Here is an 18,654-nt window from a genome sequence, read left to right as displayed (position 1 = left end):
AATTAGTTTTACTCACAGCTTTGACATTGCAGAGCAGATTGTAAGAATATGGATTTCCCTACTGAAGCCTAATAAGGAGGAGTTTAGCCTTTGGCAACTGTGATGTTTGTGATGCTAAGCAGAGGTTAGGAGTAATAGCAGAGGATTAATTTACTGTCACCAAGTAGGCAAATCTTAATGGCATTGGACTAATTGTTTATGTCACGTAGGGCCCTATTATGAGTTGCCGGGGTATCAAACTCCGACCCAATATTGACAGAACTGAAGACACTGGACCTGGATCCATGAGTAGAGCTACAGCATCTGCTGTGTCCAGTATATTTCAGTACGGAGGCAGTAGGAGATGCTTCCCCCAGCTGAACAAAATAAATACTACCTCTCCTGATGCCCCTGGGCCCTTTATAGCTATCAACAAGAAAGACAATAAAGTCCCCTGAGCATTTAGAACCTGATCCCAAGCATGTGGAAAATGTTTGAAGATTTAGTTCCGTTGTTTCGCCTGGAATTGTAAAACTTGGATTGTGCCTGGTATTGCAAATTGCACATATTAGTCCCCAACAGGAGGAGGCAACTTGTGATCCTTGTTATTTCTGAAAGATACCACCCTGTATTGTAAAGTCCAGCCTGGGTTTTCTCTGTGGGGATAATGCGGACCCATAATAGGGCTCATAGTCTGCCAGTTCAACAACTTGTGGTATTTATTTCATGTCAATGGAAAAATGTGGTTAAATTGCAAATGAACATGTCTCAGCAAACAAACTCAGAAAAACTTTTGTAAAGCCAACTACCGTATTAATGTGAGTAGAATCCTAATACTACAATTTTGTCCTATGCAGGAAGAAATGTTGGCACTAAAAAGAAAATTGGAAAAGTCAGAAAAGTCAAGAAATGAGCATCGCCAAAATGCAGATCAACTTGAAAGCAAGGTGAGTCAGACGTTGGATTTTCTTGAAGCATGTATCAATGGAAAAGTCCAAAATAGTGCTTTGTGCTTGCTTGTGGAAAATCACATAAGCATTTCATGAGTCTTAAAATATTTTCTATCTGACCAGGAAATTAGTGAAACTTGTTAGGCCTTGCAACCTTGGCATGGTTCTCCCTGAACATATTGCCTTTAACTCTCCTTGTTTGTTGACTTTAGGACTCTGCACACTTTACCGCTGCTAGCCAGTGCAAAAGTGCTCTCTCCTTCAAACATGGTGAAATTGGCTTACACGCAATTGCCACATTAAATTTACCTCTAAGTCCCTGGTAAAATGGTGCTGCATGTACCCAGGTCCTGTAAATTAAATGCTACTATTGGGCCTGCAGCACTGATTGTATCACCATCTTAAGCAGCCCTTTAAGCATGACTCAAGCTTGCTACTGCAGCGTTTCTGTGCAGGTGCGAGCTGCCATTTTGACCTGAAAAGATAAACCTTTTGCTGGGCCCTAACATTCCTTTTTAATACATATGTCACCCCTAGGACAGGCCCTACACAGCCCAGAGGGCAGGGTGCAGTGTATCTATAAAGTTGGACATGTATTTTTATGTTTTACATGTCCTGGTAATGAAAAACTCCTAAATTTGTTTTTCACTACTGTGAGGCCTACCTCTCCCATAGGATAATATCGGGTAACCATATTACATTTAATAATAAGTAGTCATTTTCATTTGGGAGCAGGTAGAGAGTTCAAGGTTGGTGTCTAAAGAATTGTAATTAAAAGCCCTCTTTCTTCAGGAAATGCCACTTTTAGAATACTTGTCCTAACCATTTGGTGCCTGCAGTCTAATCCTGGGTCACATGACTAGGTCTAGCTGACAATTGGTCTTTGTGTATTGCTCCCAGACAGTGAGACAAAGGAAAGATAGGTGTAGGCAGGATGGGCCACTCTGAGTTAACGAGGGGGAGGAGCTGTCACCTTCCACACTTGCACATCTCAAAGTTCCTGCCTGAGCACTCTCACAAAGGATTGACACTGGTCCTTTTGTGTCACCTGACAGACTGAGGCCAGGACACGGAGGAAGGGGATGCCTGACACCTCAGGAGGTGAAAGCCTCTAGAAGCTACTTCTACTTCAGAGCGGGTACCAGGTATAAATATTGAACTATTAGACTCATCAACTCTGAACCAGTGGCATCTGCCTGGGAGAAGGACTGCTGTGACGCTGAACGGGCTGCCACGCTTCTGGACTACTGCTCTACTGTGTTGACTTGCTGCTGTGCTGCCCCTTGCCTAGGGAAGAAGGACTGAACCTGCATACGAAACCCAGGACCTCAGAGTACCTCCAAGGGCTAGTTGGCTGGCACCCTGATCAGAAGCCTCAGTGTCAGAAGGTTACCCATTAAATCAAATATCCACAGGAGCAGATGCCTTTTACCCAACTCCCTCCAACAGATGCTTGCTCAGACTTTAACTGATTATCTGAATCATGCATCCACTAGGAAGAAAAGGGAATGGGAATAGAAAAAGAGAGACTGCCTCCAGATCCAGTTCCAGCCTGTAATTCCCACTTGAAGATAGGATATGCAGTGTGTGTCTCTGAAAACCTGCACCTTTCTTCTTTTTGGGATTTCTTTAAAGGAAGGACCTGCAGTCTAGTGATAAGAGCATAGATAATTACATTCCTACTGTGCATTCAACTGTTCAACCATTCACATTCACTCACTTCTATCATTCTCCTAACCTGGATCTGTTTAGATACTAGCCTCTCTCTAAGAGAACAATGTTAACTTAATATATTTTTTTCTCCAGGAGTCAGAGGTTTCCAAGGTTCTCTGGAAAACAGTTAAAACGTTAACAAATATACAAACTACTAATGTCTTTTACTGGAAACGAAAACTCCTTCTCAAGGTTCAGTTTTCTTAGTCTCTTGGAATAAGTCTAAGCACTGAGGTTTGTCTCTAAGACTGACAAGTCTGCAAAGAGTTCTTGAATATATATGTACATATATATTGGCAAGTCTGGCAATCATATAGAAGGATTCCTTACTGCAGCTGCTTGAAGTTCTGTTAAGCCAAAACAAAGTCAATAGCCAGTTGGAAGAAGGAAAAAATTCAGCTTCTTCAAAAGGGAAAAAGTCTCTGGGCTGTACACCAAAAAAGAAAAATAATTAATTACTCAACACTGGAAGAATTCTCTATGAAACATAGCGCCTCAGGAACACTGCTCATTCTCCTCAGGATGACAGTTGAAGTGCAGGGCTCCTGTTGGGAAACAGCTGGAGGGAAGCTTCAGCACAAGACTAAGGTAGAAACACTAGAGCACTGACCTCACAAGGATTCACGCCACCATCTTGAGTAGCAATTAAACCTGAAGAAGCTATTTCTAAGAACAGCCTCCGCAAGAGCCACCGGGAGTGAAGATGCTGCTGCAACCAACGGGGGTACAAGGAAAAGGGGAATTGTTTTTGCTGAGGGAAGAACTTAACAACACTGACAATAGTTTCCCTGACAGTTAGGGGCAGAACAGGCTTCCAATAACCTTGAATCCAACACTTGGACTCTGCCATCTATGCGTCCTTCCTTCCCAAGTGGTACCACCCCATTCCTGGACCCTTGGAAGTGGGTCTGAATGCGCTCTGCCAGCCCATCTGTTGATTCAGCAGAACTGACTGATCCCTACTGTGGTGTGATGCATTTCCCGCAGAACTGACACATCGCCTCTGCTGTGCCGACTTCCCCATTGCAAGGACTTTGCATTGCCTTTCGAAGACCATCGGAACCACTGTTGTGCGAGGCACGTCCACACAAGAACATCGTCTCGTTCAATGCAGCCCATCAGAACCTCCACTGTGCAACTGATCTCCACACAAGCACATCGCATTGCACTTCACAACTCATTTGAACCACCGCCTTCTGACTTTCATGCAGTATGGTGCCACCAGATAACCACAGTTGGTGCTGGGTGCAATTTGGCACTATTTTCACCTCAATCTTTAAAACTGCTTATCTCTGCTTCTACAGATTGGATTTTTGTCATTTTGGTCTTGTTTTAAGTTTACTCTAGTTTTCAAATTTGGTGTGGGATTTACCTTGTATTGTTTCTTCATTTGTTACTGTTTAAAATGATGCATACATTTTTTTTACTTTGACTTTAAGTTAAGCCTGACAGCTCTGTACCAAAATACTATAAGGTTGAGCACTGGTTTATTTGGGGTTCGCTTGTGATTTCACCCTGACAAGGATTCACCCCCTCATCCAGTAACCTAATTTTTTACAAAACTAAATAATAATTCAGAAGCCAGTTGATTTATACGAGTGAATTGGGGTTGTAACATCCGTTCTGGCAGATGAATGGATGTTGATGGGTGTGTCCTTGATTGCTTTACATTTTGTTCTCTCTGGACAAATGCAGCACATTGAGATGAGTACTTTAAGAACCCTCTTACCAGGTTCATGTGCACCGCCCCAGGGTTAAATAATGTTGTCAAGTACCTGGCATTTGGACCTCGTGTAGGAATTGGTAATCTGCTCTGCTGTTTAGAGAAAACCTTAAATAAATGCAATAAACATGCTAAGACACTCCATTTTATGCATAGTATCTTTAGGAATAGTATCTCAGAGACCGATGGCTGGACATGAACAACTTAATTAAAATTTAACCCACTTAAAATGAAGTACTTGTTAATTTCATCTCGAAAGAACAGCTCTGTGCCTAACTCTTTTCTACGTGTCTGAGTCAGAAATTGTATAAAACCTGCTGTTTTGGAGATAGCTGTGTCACGGGTTTTAATTTTAATTTATATCTTTCCTTTCATATGCATATAGCAAAGAAGAGGAAGGCTACCCAGTTAGAGTTGTAATAAAATGCATCAGAGTTTTTTTCCCTTTTTATAAGCAGCAGGCTTCAAATAGCAAATTGATGCCTTTGTAGGGTGTTTTCTACTCTGATGCTTGATTAATTTCGAACTCCGAAGGTTTTGAAAGTATCACCCAATTCAGATACCTTTACATTGCTTAGCCCTGGAAATCCAGGTTTCAATTACTTTGGGATGTTTGGGGGCAGATTTAGGAGACCCTAGCGCCACCTTAGCACTGCCATAGTGTCATTTTTTTAACGCTAACATGGCACAAAAGTGGCATTTTCCCCAGGCAATATTTACAAAGTGGCGCCATGCATGCATAGCGCCACTTTGTAAACCCTTGCACCACATTATGCCTACGCCAGGCATAATGTATGCAAGGGGGCGTTCCCCTGTTAGTGGGGCCGAAAAAATGGCGCAAGGAAATCTAAAAGATTTCCTTGCGCCATTTTTTCTGGTACTTTTAAGGGGCTTCCATTGTTTGTAACGGGACCCTGTGTACTCTGCAGGAGTAGCACTAAATTTTTGGTGCTACTCCTGCAGAGTACATCAATAGTGTAAAAAAATGATGCTATTGCCCCCTACCCTGTGCCATGGTGGACCATATTTTAAATACTGCGCACACATGGTGGATATAGTGGGTGCTAAAGAGCTCAAAGAAAGTTGTGCTGCACTAGGTGCAGTGCCCTTTTTCTTAAATCTGGCCCTTGGTATTTAATTCTTTGGACCTGATTCACAAAGGCAAAATCTAGACATATGGGGCCAGATGTAGCAAAGGGTTTTTCCCATTCTGTGCCAATGGGAAAATGTGTTCGTAAATATGGCCCATGATTTCCAAAGTCTGAGAAATCCTCTAACTTATGCCTGCTGTCATTTTTTTAAATTAACAGTGTCATAGATACGTGAGAAATGCTTTCCAAATAACCATACAAAAGTGCATATCTTACACATAACAGCTTATGTCTCAGGTAACAATTCCAGTTATCTCCACTGGAGCACAAAGACGCATGCTCCCACTGCCATCCCCACACATTCCAATGCAACTCTGTATGCCTCAACGGGATGAGTATAATAAAGTGAGGGGGAAGGGGAATGGGATGATAAGAAGAGTCGGCCTCTGGTCTTCTGCTTTTGTTCTGCATTCACTGTTCTATCATCTATTACTGCTCCTTGTATACCTTCCCCTTTAATCTCAGTCTTTTGGCAGAACTGCAGTGAACACACACACACATTGGGGAATATGCATTCTCATAAATAATTATATTTAATCACATAGCTTTAAACCTCTTTTTTCAATCAAAACATACCGATTATCTAGAGGAATTGCGCTCCTCTCCTGAAAGGTCTTGCCAGGGTGAGATTATTTACATGAGAAAAGTACAGTGAATTTACAGTTGTATTAATTTAGGTTTACACACTGTTCATTGAAGACCCTTGCTCAAATTTGCGCTGTAGAATAAAGTATTTAGGGGCATATTTATAAGTCCCTAGCGCCACCTTGCGCCACATTAGTGTCAATATTTTTTAAGACAATGTGGCCCAATGAGGCCGAAATCGCCGTACTGTATTTACCTATTGGCGCAATACATGCTCCACTCGTCGCATGCATCGCACCACAATCTTTTTGATTTAAACCTTTTTTTGGGGGCTGTAGATCTCTGTGTACATAAACCCTTCTAACCACTCGCAGTAAAGTGCTGTCCTTTTGAAACATGGTAAAATTGGTATACATCTTATTAGAATCTTTTATTTGCTTATAAGACCCTAATATCTGATACCCCCTGTACCCCGGGGCTAGCTGCCAATGAAATGCTACTGTTGACTGCAGCACTGATTTTGAAGCCACTACAGTAGTACTATAAAACATATATCCAGGTCTGCCACTGCAGCATGTGTGTCCTGTTTTCAACTGCCATTTCAACATAGGAAAACAAACATTTTTGCCAGGCCTAGACTTTTGTTTGATGATCTGATAGCAACTTCTAGTTGCAGATTCCTTACTTTGGAATTTCCCGCAGGTGTCAGTGTGGATTTGGAGATTTTTCTCGAGCAGTACCCCTGCGCACCGTCATGAGGCCTAGGTCAGCTCTGCAACTGTCGTCGGCATTGAGCGTGCCGCATATGACGTCATGGCACCCGTATAGGCCCCATCCTGGCACGCTGATGTCAGTTTCTTTTCACAACTTTCCACACCAGAAGCACGGAGCCATGAAGAACAGTGGCCACTGATGAGTCAAATCTAGGGTTGCTGGCTCCCTGATCCATACGGTAGATGGATCCCATGTCCCTAGCCATGCAGCATGCGCAGCAAAGTGGCTGGAGGGGTTGGGCGTCACGTCCATAGCCACAAAAGGGTGAAAAGCAGTCTGAGAGGGCAAGAGTGAACTCCGAGGCCTAGGGACCTGGCCATAGCCCAGAACTCCGTAAAGCCCTTGGGTGCCGAGTCTGCTTTGTCTCGGAAGAGGCGGGTACCATCAAAGGGCATGTCCATGAGGGTGAATTGGACAACCCCCCAAAAAGCCAGACGTCCCCAACCATGCGTGGCACCTCAAGGCCACCATTGATGCAACCAATCTGCCTAGTGAGTCGGTCGTATCCATCCCACATCGTATTGTGAACTTCGCTGCGTCTGTACCGTCAGCCGGATATGACTTCACAGACTTTCTTAGAAAAAACACTTAAACACTTTCAACCCCCTTCCTCAGGGCTGGGTACCATTGCTTTTGGAAAGCAAGCTCTCTTTCCTGACATGCAGCAGAGCAAGCAGATGGAGGATTCGAGGGACAGAGAAGAAATAGTAGCCTAAACATTCATGTGACTCCAGGAAGTAAAAGATATACCTCCCCCTCCCCACACACTCCTTGATTTTGGTCTTGAGGACGAGTCTTAACCAGCCTTTCATGCATCACACAATAGCACAATAATGTTGGCCCTGTAGACCATAGTGGTGCTACAATAATGCTGCTAAAAGGAGAAAGGATATTTAAGCAGACAGTCAGAAATTTGAATGTAGTCAAAAACGTTAGAGCCCACATTAGAAGTGCCCTCTTAATACTCATAAGGGACTCAGGAGTTTCTGTCGAAATTGATATGATCAAACTTAATTTCAATTGTGATATTAATGCATGCAAACGTACTGCAGGTGCTTTTAGGGACAATTACACAGAGTCAAACCTAGTGAAATCTGTCCCCTAACAATGTCTGGGAATTTCAGTAATAATGTGTAGAAATGTTGCAGAAACACCAATTTCTGATGTTATTTAACATTCATTATCTGATCCGTAACTATTTACTCGTAATCCTGGCATTATCAATATCATAAAATTAGCATATTGCAGTTACCATAGTTTCAATAAGACGGCATAGTTCAAAGCACTATGAATCCTACTCATCCTCTATCAGACAATTCATTTTAGAACACGCACTAAAATGTTTAGCATCTCATTTATTACGATATGTCATCAAGACTGTCTCCATTGTGCTTAATATTTTCATGATCTACTAATTGCTCCTTCGGAGATTGGATATATAAGATGGAATGCTTTGCCATCCACAGGGCGGGATGATTGAAAGGAAATATTGTCCCAAAATAGTGTGATGCTGTTAAGGTAATGATAGAGCGATTCGTACAGATAATTTTACCCGTACTTTGGACGCTCTTTAGGCCGATGAATCTTTTGGCTAAGTGGGACTCTCTTCACCAGAGATCAGTCAATTTAGTCAAATCGATAATCAATAACGAACATAAGCAATACCCTGATCAACATAACACTTAACAATTAATCCAGAATACATTTCGGCGAACCCTGACCTTTCAGTCAGGAATAACCACATCAGTTTATTCAAAGTTAGTGAATTTATTTCCCTATATTAACAAAGCTAGCACAATATAGATGTGTCTCAACACCAAATGATAAACGTAAATGAACATTAATAGCTGTCCATAACGGCGAAACAGGTGCAATCTATGCAGCATTTGAATAACAAGGCATTCGATAATAGCAATGCAAATCACTAAAACTATAATCTGTAATGAACTAATTGCATACATTTAGTCAGCATAACAAAGTCTCAAATTGCATCGTGCAACAAAAAGAATCCTCATCTAACCACAAATTAGCATCGGGATGTGGGACTTCATGCAAAAAACAATTTAGCAACATTAATTTGGAAAACTCCTAACTAGGGATCTTATCAAAATCAGCAGTTGGTTACCTAAAAGAAACACAATGCAATTTTACAATTTCCTTTCATATTTACCAATTACGATCAGCATACGAGGAAGTCTTCGTCTCACAGGTACCGTTTCTCGATCAGCATGGAACGGGGCAAAGGGGCAAGGTGGACGGGGCAATTGCCTCACGGCGGCAAGATAAAACTACTACTTCATGCAAGGGATCAAAGTTAAAGTCTCTAGGGCAAGAATCATTTAAAGTCTCTTTCTCTCGATTAGAGAAAGCATCAAAGTCGCTTTCAAAATGGCGTCGCAGCAAGGTGGGCCATAATAGCTACGGAATGGCGCAATGTCGGGCAATAGCTGATAATGGCTGTAATGGCTACTTTCTTCTCGTGCACCTGGTTTAAATAGACAACAGTTCAAATCCAGTAGGGTCTTCCATTGGAGGGTTCATAGGTTGGCTTCAAATTGTCCAATCAAAAACAACAGTTCTCAAGCTTTTACTTAAGCATACATTATCCTTGGAGACGGGTACGCAAGTTGCAACATTTTATACCAATTAACTCACTTTCAGAGCTTCCATTGTCCGCACCTGCAGATTGACCTTGGAGCAAAGAGAAAAATGCCAGGCTGGCACGAAACCTTAAGATAAGCATGTGAACGATCTCAGTGGAAAAGTACAGCTTCAAGCAAAAATACACGTTTATTAGCACATTGGAAAAATACGAGCATCTAAACCGTGAGACCAGGCAACTAGGCCAAAGCCTCCGCTAAAGTTATGCTAAGCTAAAACATTTCAAACAAGCAAATCGTAGCACACGTTTATGATTATGTCGGATTAGTGCAATTCTAATACACCACGTTATATAAAGCACGCTTATAAATGTTGGCAAACTACTCTGAGGGCACATTTTGTCCCCGTACAATCTTTATTAGTTTGGTTAAAGTCACTCTTGATTATTGCAGCACTACGTTTAAGCGTCAATAAATGAAAACCTTCATTTTCAGCTTCATCAATCCCTCCTCTGATGACTACTTGTCATCACACAAACTATTCCCACAAATTTTATTCCATTAAAATTCTGTCAGTTCTCTTTTCCTTTTAATTCCCCTAGTTTTCGCTTTGTATTCTTCTGCCATTCTTTTCATCATTTTCTCTTCCTTCCTTCTTTTAATTCTTTCCATTATCATTATTATTCCTCTTTTTATTCCCCAGATTCCAAAAATGCAAATTAGAACTATTACAATTCCCTGTATTATTTTTAGCAATATTCCATTCCAAATGCCACCAAGCCAATTTCCCACTGAAGCAAGTCCTTTTCCAACCTTCTCCCACACTCCTGGTTCTTTCAATTCCTTCAAGTCTGCACTCTCTTTTGTTAGATTAGCAAGCATAGTTTTAATTTTCACACTGTTATCTGGAATATACGTGCAACAGTGTCGTGCACCAAGCATTTTGCAAACGCCGCCATCCTTTGCTAAAAGAATGTCTAAAGCAAGCCTGTTTTGAAGAGTCATAGCTCTTTCCGCTGCAAGTTCAGCATCTATCAGGATTATAGCACCTGAAAACTTTGTCAACATGTTATCCACTATAGTAGACAGCTTTCTTATTTTGATGGAGTTCAACACGACTCCCAATGAAGGAATCATGGCTCCAAATATATCTCCTACCACAGCAGCTGCGGTCTCTCTTTTCTGGATACGATGGGATCCAGATGTCTTTGGAATCATCGATAGGTCATCCAGTTGATAAACCTTTGGGAACACTATACCCAAATAACATCTCCCCCACCATCCCTTTGGAAGACGATAATAGGCATTATACCCACAAATGTAATATACACCTGGTATGACAGGGTCAAGTCCGTTCATCATGAATGTCCATTTGGCCTTAAAGATAAACGTATGTTTACACTCACTCGCTCCTACAAAAATGTTGTCATAATAAGATTCACCTCGATATATACAAAATTTCCCTACATGCCAAGCATCTAAAGCTATTCTCCCTTGTGTTTTTATTGCAGCAAAATCATAATTATCTACTGAAGTCCTCTTATGTAGCTCTTTTTCTAATTTCGCATTCATTTGTGCCCTTCTATCATCTGTGCGATCTAAAAAGCTTATTTCTACTGCAGAGAGCGAGCAGGTAAGGTTTTCCCTATGAGCGTGAGCCGTTTCAAAAGGTTGCATTGGCTCGAAAAATTCCCTCATTATTTTTGCATCCCAATCTTTAGCAATCTGGCTTAGCTGCGCTATTATAGGAACATATGCAAAGGTAACATCATAATTTGAGTAAAAATACTGTATGTTAGTTTGACCATAAAATCTAGACATTACTATACTACATGTAATCCTGTATGTAAGAGGCATGTGGTGATAAGTCACCCCTTCCTTTACTGATGTCGGTATCTGTGTACACACATAACAATCTTTCGCGTCCATAGTCTCAACATATTCTGTTAGCAAGCGATAGAAAACGTTATACGAAAGCTCCTTCTTATCATGCAAGTGTCTCTCATCTAATTCTAGTCTTTTCAACGCAGTTAGTTCAGTGACAGTAACAGGAGCAAAAGTAGAAGCACCTATTTTTTCATTCTCACCCTTTCCATGCATTGCAAGCACTATTGCCATTATTATTATTAGTACACATGCAATTATCAAGCCTATACACGCATATTTACAATATTTCTTTCTACTATTTTGCGTCATGATCTGTATAGAATCAGAGAGCTAGAAGCACCTATAAAAGAAACTATTTGGCAATTCAGTTACGAAGCTGAACGAGCGCAATGTTCACACAGTTTTCTTCAAGAGGCCAGTCACTTCTCGGTTAGCAGCATTTGTCTCAATTCGGCAATAACTCAGTCTTTTATCAGTTCATCAAAAGTCTCATCCGGTTTAGCAGTGTCTCAGCTGGTTGTTTGTATCACGTTATATTGTAGCAAGCAATATCATTTATTACCCTTTCAATCGACAGAGTCCATAAAACTTTTCTTTTCTATTGGTATCTCTTCTTCTTCGTTCTCAAGGCTTAGAGATACAAATTCGTCAGTCCAATCGTCATTGACTGCATAGGCCCATTCTGGACCGGAATATCTCCTGTTCGGTATCCTTTTCCTTTTCAATTTTGCTTCTCTTTTCGATTCTGCCTCGCTGGTACTTTCCTCTTTAGCCAAGTCTTTTCCTTCACTTGAGGATGGTACCACGACAGACACTTCCTTTCTTTTCTCTTTCACTTTTGGCCTTTCTCCGTCGTCCAAATTTTCTCTAGTTCTTAGTTTTATTGGTGATATACTTAGTCTCCTCTTTGCACCGTGTCCATTTGATGGACCTGCGATCTTTTCTGTGGAAGCTTGAACTGTTTCGTTCTGTTCTGCCTTGTCCCCTCCTTCTGGGGAATCAATCACGTTCTCTTTTTCTTTTTCTGTATCGTCTGCTTCTGGGAAAGCCCTCCTCTGATCAGGCTCTCCTGCTTTTTCACCTTTTTCGAGCCCTTCATCCCCGTTACTTTCGTCAGGCTCTTTATCACTTTCAGCTGCTTCAGGCTCTTTCTCACCTTCGGCTGCTTCAGGTTCTTTGTCGCCTTCAGCTGCTTCGTCGCTGTCTGAGGTCTCTCCTTGGTCTTCCCCAAGTGAGTCTGTTGCTTCGTCCTCAGAGAATGTTTCCCTCTCTTCTGTTCCTGCCTGTTCGCTTTCAGTTCGGTTTTGCTCTGTCTCAGCACTCAGCACTGTTTTATCAGGCACTGGCAGTTTCAGCGCTTCAACTTCCTCATCTGTGGGACACAACACTTTCTTTGCGTGACTGGCGTGAATCCAGTTGGGAACCCCTGCGCACTTCACAGCGGTAGTTGTCGTCAGGATCACTTGGAAAGGGCCTTTCCAACGGGGTTCCAGACACGACTTCCTCACGTGCTTCTTTACCACGACCCAGTCACCTGCTTTCAGTGTGTGTCCTGGACCTTGGATCGGTGGCAAGGTGGTTGCTTCCACCTGGTGAGAGAAAGAGCGAACCACGTCAGCCAGACCCTTGCAGTAGTCTAACACCATATCATCTGTAATATTCAAAAGCGCGTTTGCGGGAACTGCAGGAAGTCTCATAGCCCTGCCCATGAGAATTTTGTGCGGAGACAATCCAGTCTTTCTATCAGGGGTGTTTCTCATTGACATTAGCACCAAGGGCAATGCGTCAGGCCATTTCAAATTTGTCGATGCACATATTTTCGCCATTCTTGATTTCAGTGTACCATTCATCTGCTCCACCAGTCCTGATGCTTCAGGGCGATAGCTACAATGCAGTTTTTGCTCAATGTTCAGCGCTTCGCAAAGTAACTTTATCACCTCGTTATTGAAGTGACTTCCCCTATCTGATTCTAAAGAGATCGGGAATCCGAAACGTGGTATCAACTCTCTCAACAATAGCTTTGCAACTGTAAGGCTGTCATTTCTACGTGTGGGGTATGCCTCAATCCAGTGACTAAAAATGCACACAATCACCAACACATATTTTAGACCTCCATGCACAGGCATCTCAATGAAGTCCATCTGCATCCTACTAAATGGGCCACTGGCCCTGCCAATGTGGCTCGCGTTCACAACTGTCCCCTTTCCTGAGTTCATCTGCTGGCAAGTGACACATCGATGGCAAACTGCTTCTGCAGCTTGACGAAATCTGGGGTTAAACCAATCTGTTTTGAACAATCTTATCATGGCATCTCTCCCTAGGTGAGCTTGCCCATGATAGAACCGCGCAAGCTGTGATAAGAGACTATTTGGCAAAACAAATTTTCCCTCATTTGAAACCCATAACTCGTCTGGTCTCTTTATACATTGTGATTTAATCCAGGAATCTCTTTCATCCTCCCTGACGTTATTCTGTAATGCTTTTAATTCATCTATTGTATCTACGACCTTCAAGGCAAATACTTCAGCTGGTTCGAGTTCTGGTTCACTTATCGAATTCCATTCATCCCTGAGTAATATACAGTTCAAGGCACAAAATCTTGCGACTTGATCCGCATATGCATTTCCCAGAGAGACATAGTCCTGTCCTTTTGTATGAGCACTACACTTTACCACTGCAACTTCGGCTGGCATTTGAATGGCGTGTAACAATTCCCTTATTCTCTCCCCGTTTTTCACTGGGGATCCTGAAGAAGTCAGGAAACCTCTATGTGACCATAGTTGTCCAAAGTCGTGCACAATCCCAAACCCGTACTGACTATCAGTGTAAATGGTGACTTTCATCAATGCAGACAGTTGACATGCTCTTGTAAGGGCTACAAGTTCTGCTACTTGTGCAGAATAGACTCCTTGAAGCCAGGACGCTTCCAAGACACCTGTTACAGTACATACAGCATATCCTGCTTTCAAAATTCCCATTCCATCTCTTAGACATGAACCATCAACGAAAACAATTTGGTCATTTTCATCAAGCTTAGTATCCTTAATGTCAGGTCGAGGTTTTGTGCAAAATTCAGTCACCTGAAGGCAGTCATGCTCGACGTCTTCAGCGTTCTCAATTTCAGCATTTTCTCCAGGAAGCAAGGTTGCTGGATTCAACGTGGTGCACCTTTTCAGCTGCACATTCGGTGAGCCCAGAATTATCGTTTCATACCTTGTGAGTCTTGCTCCAGTCATGTGTTGCGTTCAGGAGCGGGTCAAAAGTATCTCAACTGAGTGAGGGACCATGACTGTTACTGGGTGTCCCATCACTATTCCTTCACTCTGAGTGAGGCTGATACCAACTGCTGCTACGGCGCGCAAACACCCTGGAAGTGCTGCTGCGACCGGATCCAAAGTAGCTGAAAAATACGCTACTGGTCTGTTTATGCCACCATGGGCTTGAGTCAAGACAGACCAAGAACATGCATCACGTTCATGACAAAACAATGTGAAAGGCTTTGTGTAATCAGGCATACCTAAAGCTGGAGCCCTGCACATGCATTCTTTCAACTCAATGAAAGCATCCATCTCATCTCCTTTCAACTCAATTTGATCCAAGGCATCCTTCTGGGTCAGCTTCAGTAAAGGCTTTGCTAGAGTCGAGAAGTTGGGAATCCACTGGCGACGGTAGCCCACCATCCACAAAAACTTCCTCACCTCCTTCCTCGTTTTTGATGGACTCATTTGAAGTACGCTTGTTATTCTTTCCTTCATTATTCTCCGTGACCCTTTCTCTATCTGGTGACCCAAGTATTTCACTTTCCTCTGACAGAACTGCAACTTGGAAGGAGACACCTTATGTCCGTTCCTTCCCAAATGGTTCAACAGAGCAATGGTATCGGCTGTGCAGCCACTTTCTGTCTTTGATGCAATCAGTAAGTCATCAATGTACTGTACTAGGGTTGACTCGAATGGCAATTCTAATGCTTCCAAGTCCTTCTTTAGAATCTGATTGAATATTGACGGTGACTCAGAAAACCCCTGAGGAATTCGACACCAACTGTAAACTCTGTCTAAGAATTTGAAACAAAAGAGAAATTGGCTGTCCTCATGAAGAGGCACCGAAAACAATGCTTGTGACAAGTCGATGACTGAGAACCACTCAGCATCGCAAGGGACTTGAAACATTATCACAGCTGGATTTGGTACGACAGGGCAACACTTGACTATGATGTCATTTATTTTCCTCAAGTCCTGCACAATTCGGACCTTTCCACTTGGCTTTATTAGTCCCATGATTGGTGAATTACATGGACTGCTTAACACTTCTTTCAGTACTCCCTGCTTTACAAATTCGTCAATGAGTTGGGCAACTTTCATGAGGGTGTCTTGTGCCATGTGGTATTGTGGGGTCTGGGGAAAGGTTGCATTGGGTTTTACAGTCACTTTCACTGGTTCCACTCCTTTCATCAATCCCACCTCTTTCCCTGTCATATCCCACACTTCCTTTCCGACTGTTTCCCGTAATTCAGCTGGAATATCTTCTTCAGTTATCATCGGGAAAAGACAAATCAGAGGATACTCTTCATCAACAGTTTCCATCTCATCCCCCTCTACACTGTCCTCTTCTTCCCCATCACTGCTCGTCTGAATTTTAATTCCCTCGTTCGAACACATAATCGAACATCCCAACTTGCACAATAGGTCTCTCCCTAACAGTGCTATCGGGCTTGAGTCACATACCACAAATTTATGTAACCCTTGATAGTTACCGATGCTGACTGGTACCGGATCTGTAATTGGGTTTGTCAGGTGCCTGTTTGCTACTCCCACCACTTGAACTGTTCTCCCTGAGAGTGGCAAATTTGGTACTTCAATGCTCTTAACAGTTGAACGTGTGGCTCCTGTGTCAACCAAGAATGAGACACGATGACCCATTACTCTTCCCTCCACGTACGGACCCTTTTGATCAACTTCCAAGGATGCTGCAAGCACACAATCTCCTTCCTCTCCTGAACTTTCACTCTCCCACACATTGTTTATTCCACTCTCACTGTGTAATGGGAACTGTTGTACGGTGCCATTTGTATTCATTACCTGACCCGAGACCTGTGGAGGAACCATCACTTGCTGCTGACTCATTGGTGCCAAAGGTATTTGCATTTGCTGATTAGGTACCATGGGAAACTGCTGTTGCATTGGCTGCATTTGCGTCATCTGCATACGGGGCATCTGCATTTGCTGCGGCTGCATGGGCTGTAATCCCTGCAACTGATTTATGGTCTGAAAATTTGGGTTTGGACCTCTAATTTTCGGTCCCCTCATTGTCTGAAATGCATTGACATCATTGTTTTGCTGACCAGCACCTGCACCTTCCTGCACCACCATCGGGCACTCGCGTTTCCAATGACCGACAATTCCGCACACGTGACACGGCATCACATTTTTCAATGCCTGCACACCATTCGGAGTCACAACAGTGTTAAAATCCGGACCATTATTCCCAAAACCTCCTCTGCCTCTCGCCTGTGGCTAAAACATCATATTTCCCTGCAACTGCAGCTGCGGTACCTGCTGTTGGAACCCTTGCAACCCTTGCAAACCTTGCAGACCTGTCTGAGCTGCTTTAAGTTGCATCATCATCACCTTCTCTTTCAACTTTTTCTGTTTCACTTCAATTTCGTCGCTACAGTATTTCGCATAATTCAACACCTCGTCAATCGGTTTCGATTGCCAGCAAATCAAATGCGACTTTATCATCTGACTTATCTCTGGTCTCAGCCCTTCCACAAATCTGAACACAAAATGAAGCATGTCCTTCGCCTCTATTGTTTCCGTGCCACTGTAGTTCTTGAACGCCTTCAACAACCTCTCATAGTAACTATGAATCGACTCTTTAGCCTCTTGGGCAGTTCGATCTATCTTCTGCCAATCCACGTTTTTCGCGGCCACCTTCGTCTTCAAATGCTCAATCACCTTATAGTACAGGCTCATCACCATAGGTGATGGTGCACCCGTATCCCTGTCTCTCTCTGGTTCACTTGTCGGCCAACCTACAGCTCTTTTGCAATCCTCCCACAAATCTGCCGGAACCACAATCTCAAAGAGAGTATTTAAGTCTTCCCAGAGACATTTTGCAAGCTTCACAAACCTGTCAGTCTGTTGATACCATTCAATCGGTTTCTCTCTCAGTTTGGGAAAATCATCCGTAAAAGACTGAATGTCGCTTCTGTGCCATGGTACATGTATTAGTTTTCCCCCTGCTGTCTCCCTCATTGGTAACATGGTTACTGCATCACTACTCTGTGGTCTTTTCTCGTTGAGCTCTGGGACACTGTCTTTCCTCTTTTCCTTTCTCTTTACCCATTTGCTTTTCCATTTGTCTAAGCACCTCCACACTTGTGCACTCTGCAGCAATTCTCTAAGGTGTGCCTTCATGCCTGCTGACCTCATGTGTTCAAAATCTGTGGTCCCGAAATCCAACCTATAGCTCCTGCTCAAGTGTTTTGTCTTGTCTATATCAACCCCGTTTTTGTCAGCTATTTCCTGCAAGCTTTTATGTACCTTATTCACTTCTCTCGTAATCCTGGGACATAGATATCTCAGCTCTTCTTCCGAGTAGGACTCTAACCTATTCACACCCATAGTCCCTTCCACCAATACTTGTGCTTCCATGTTCAACCTGACCCTATTCAGATAGTCTTCTCCCTTCCCACTGGCTGAGCTTTGTGTGGAATTCAGACTGTTGAACCACTGTGTCAGCTGTTGCGCATTCAACCCCATAAGTGTAGCGTTCACATAGACTGCCATTGATGGTTGCGTCAACTTTTCAGTATTCGATGACAGCGGTATCACCAGTGGGGGACTCGACCTCACCAGTGTTGACTGAGCACATATGGGACTAAACTCCATCAAGGACCCAGATCCATTTGGCTGAGCCGCTATCGGAGTTATCCCTGGAGTGTTTTCTATGCACCTCCTTTCTGTCCCATTCTGCAGCATTGATCCCTGACCGCTCATACCTAAGTTAGGCTGACTGTACAAAGGTACCGGTGGACCTACAGTAATGGGTAGTGATATCGCATCTGGGTTTTGTCCATTTCCCATGTTCTGAGACATGTTCATTCCCACACTATGGGTCATCATTGCCGGCATGCCCATCTGGCTCCCCGTCATCTGAGCATGTGCTGTCCCCCCTTGCATCTGCTTTTGAGGCATCAAAAACTGTGTTGATTCGGCTTGTGCCAGTGTCGGGTTGTGACCATTCTGTACTCCCCTTACGGTTGGATCTAGAATCATTCCTGCACTGTT

At 43.0% G+C, this 18,654-nt stretch overlaps 1 protein-coding gene across 1 annotated transcript in view; it reads left to right on the top strand.

The window, feature by feature from the left end:
• The window catches only part of MYO18B (myosin XVIIIB), a 1,377,385-nt gene that overhangs the window by 711,995 nt on the left and 646,736 nt on the right, over positions 1 to 18,654 (top strand). The window contains exon 22 of the mRNA XM_069214702.1: positions 837 to 926. Coding sequence (XP_069070803.1) covers positions 837 to 926 — 90 coding nt within the window. The remainder of the gene's footprint in view (positions 1 to 836; positions 927 to 18,654) is intronic.

This window comes from Pleurodeles waltl, chromosome 11, assembly GCF_031143425.1.
Source record: "Pleurodeles waltl isolate 20211129_DDA chromosome 11, aPleWal1.hap1.20221129, whole genome shotgun sequence".
Taxonomy (NCBI): domain Eukaryota; kingdom Metazoa; phylum Chordata; class Amphibia; order Caudata; family Salamandridae; genus Pleurodeles; species Pleurodeles waltl.
The sequence above is the reverse complement of the archived record's forward strand: the minus strand, read 5'-3'. Positions and strand labels throughout refer to the sequence as shown.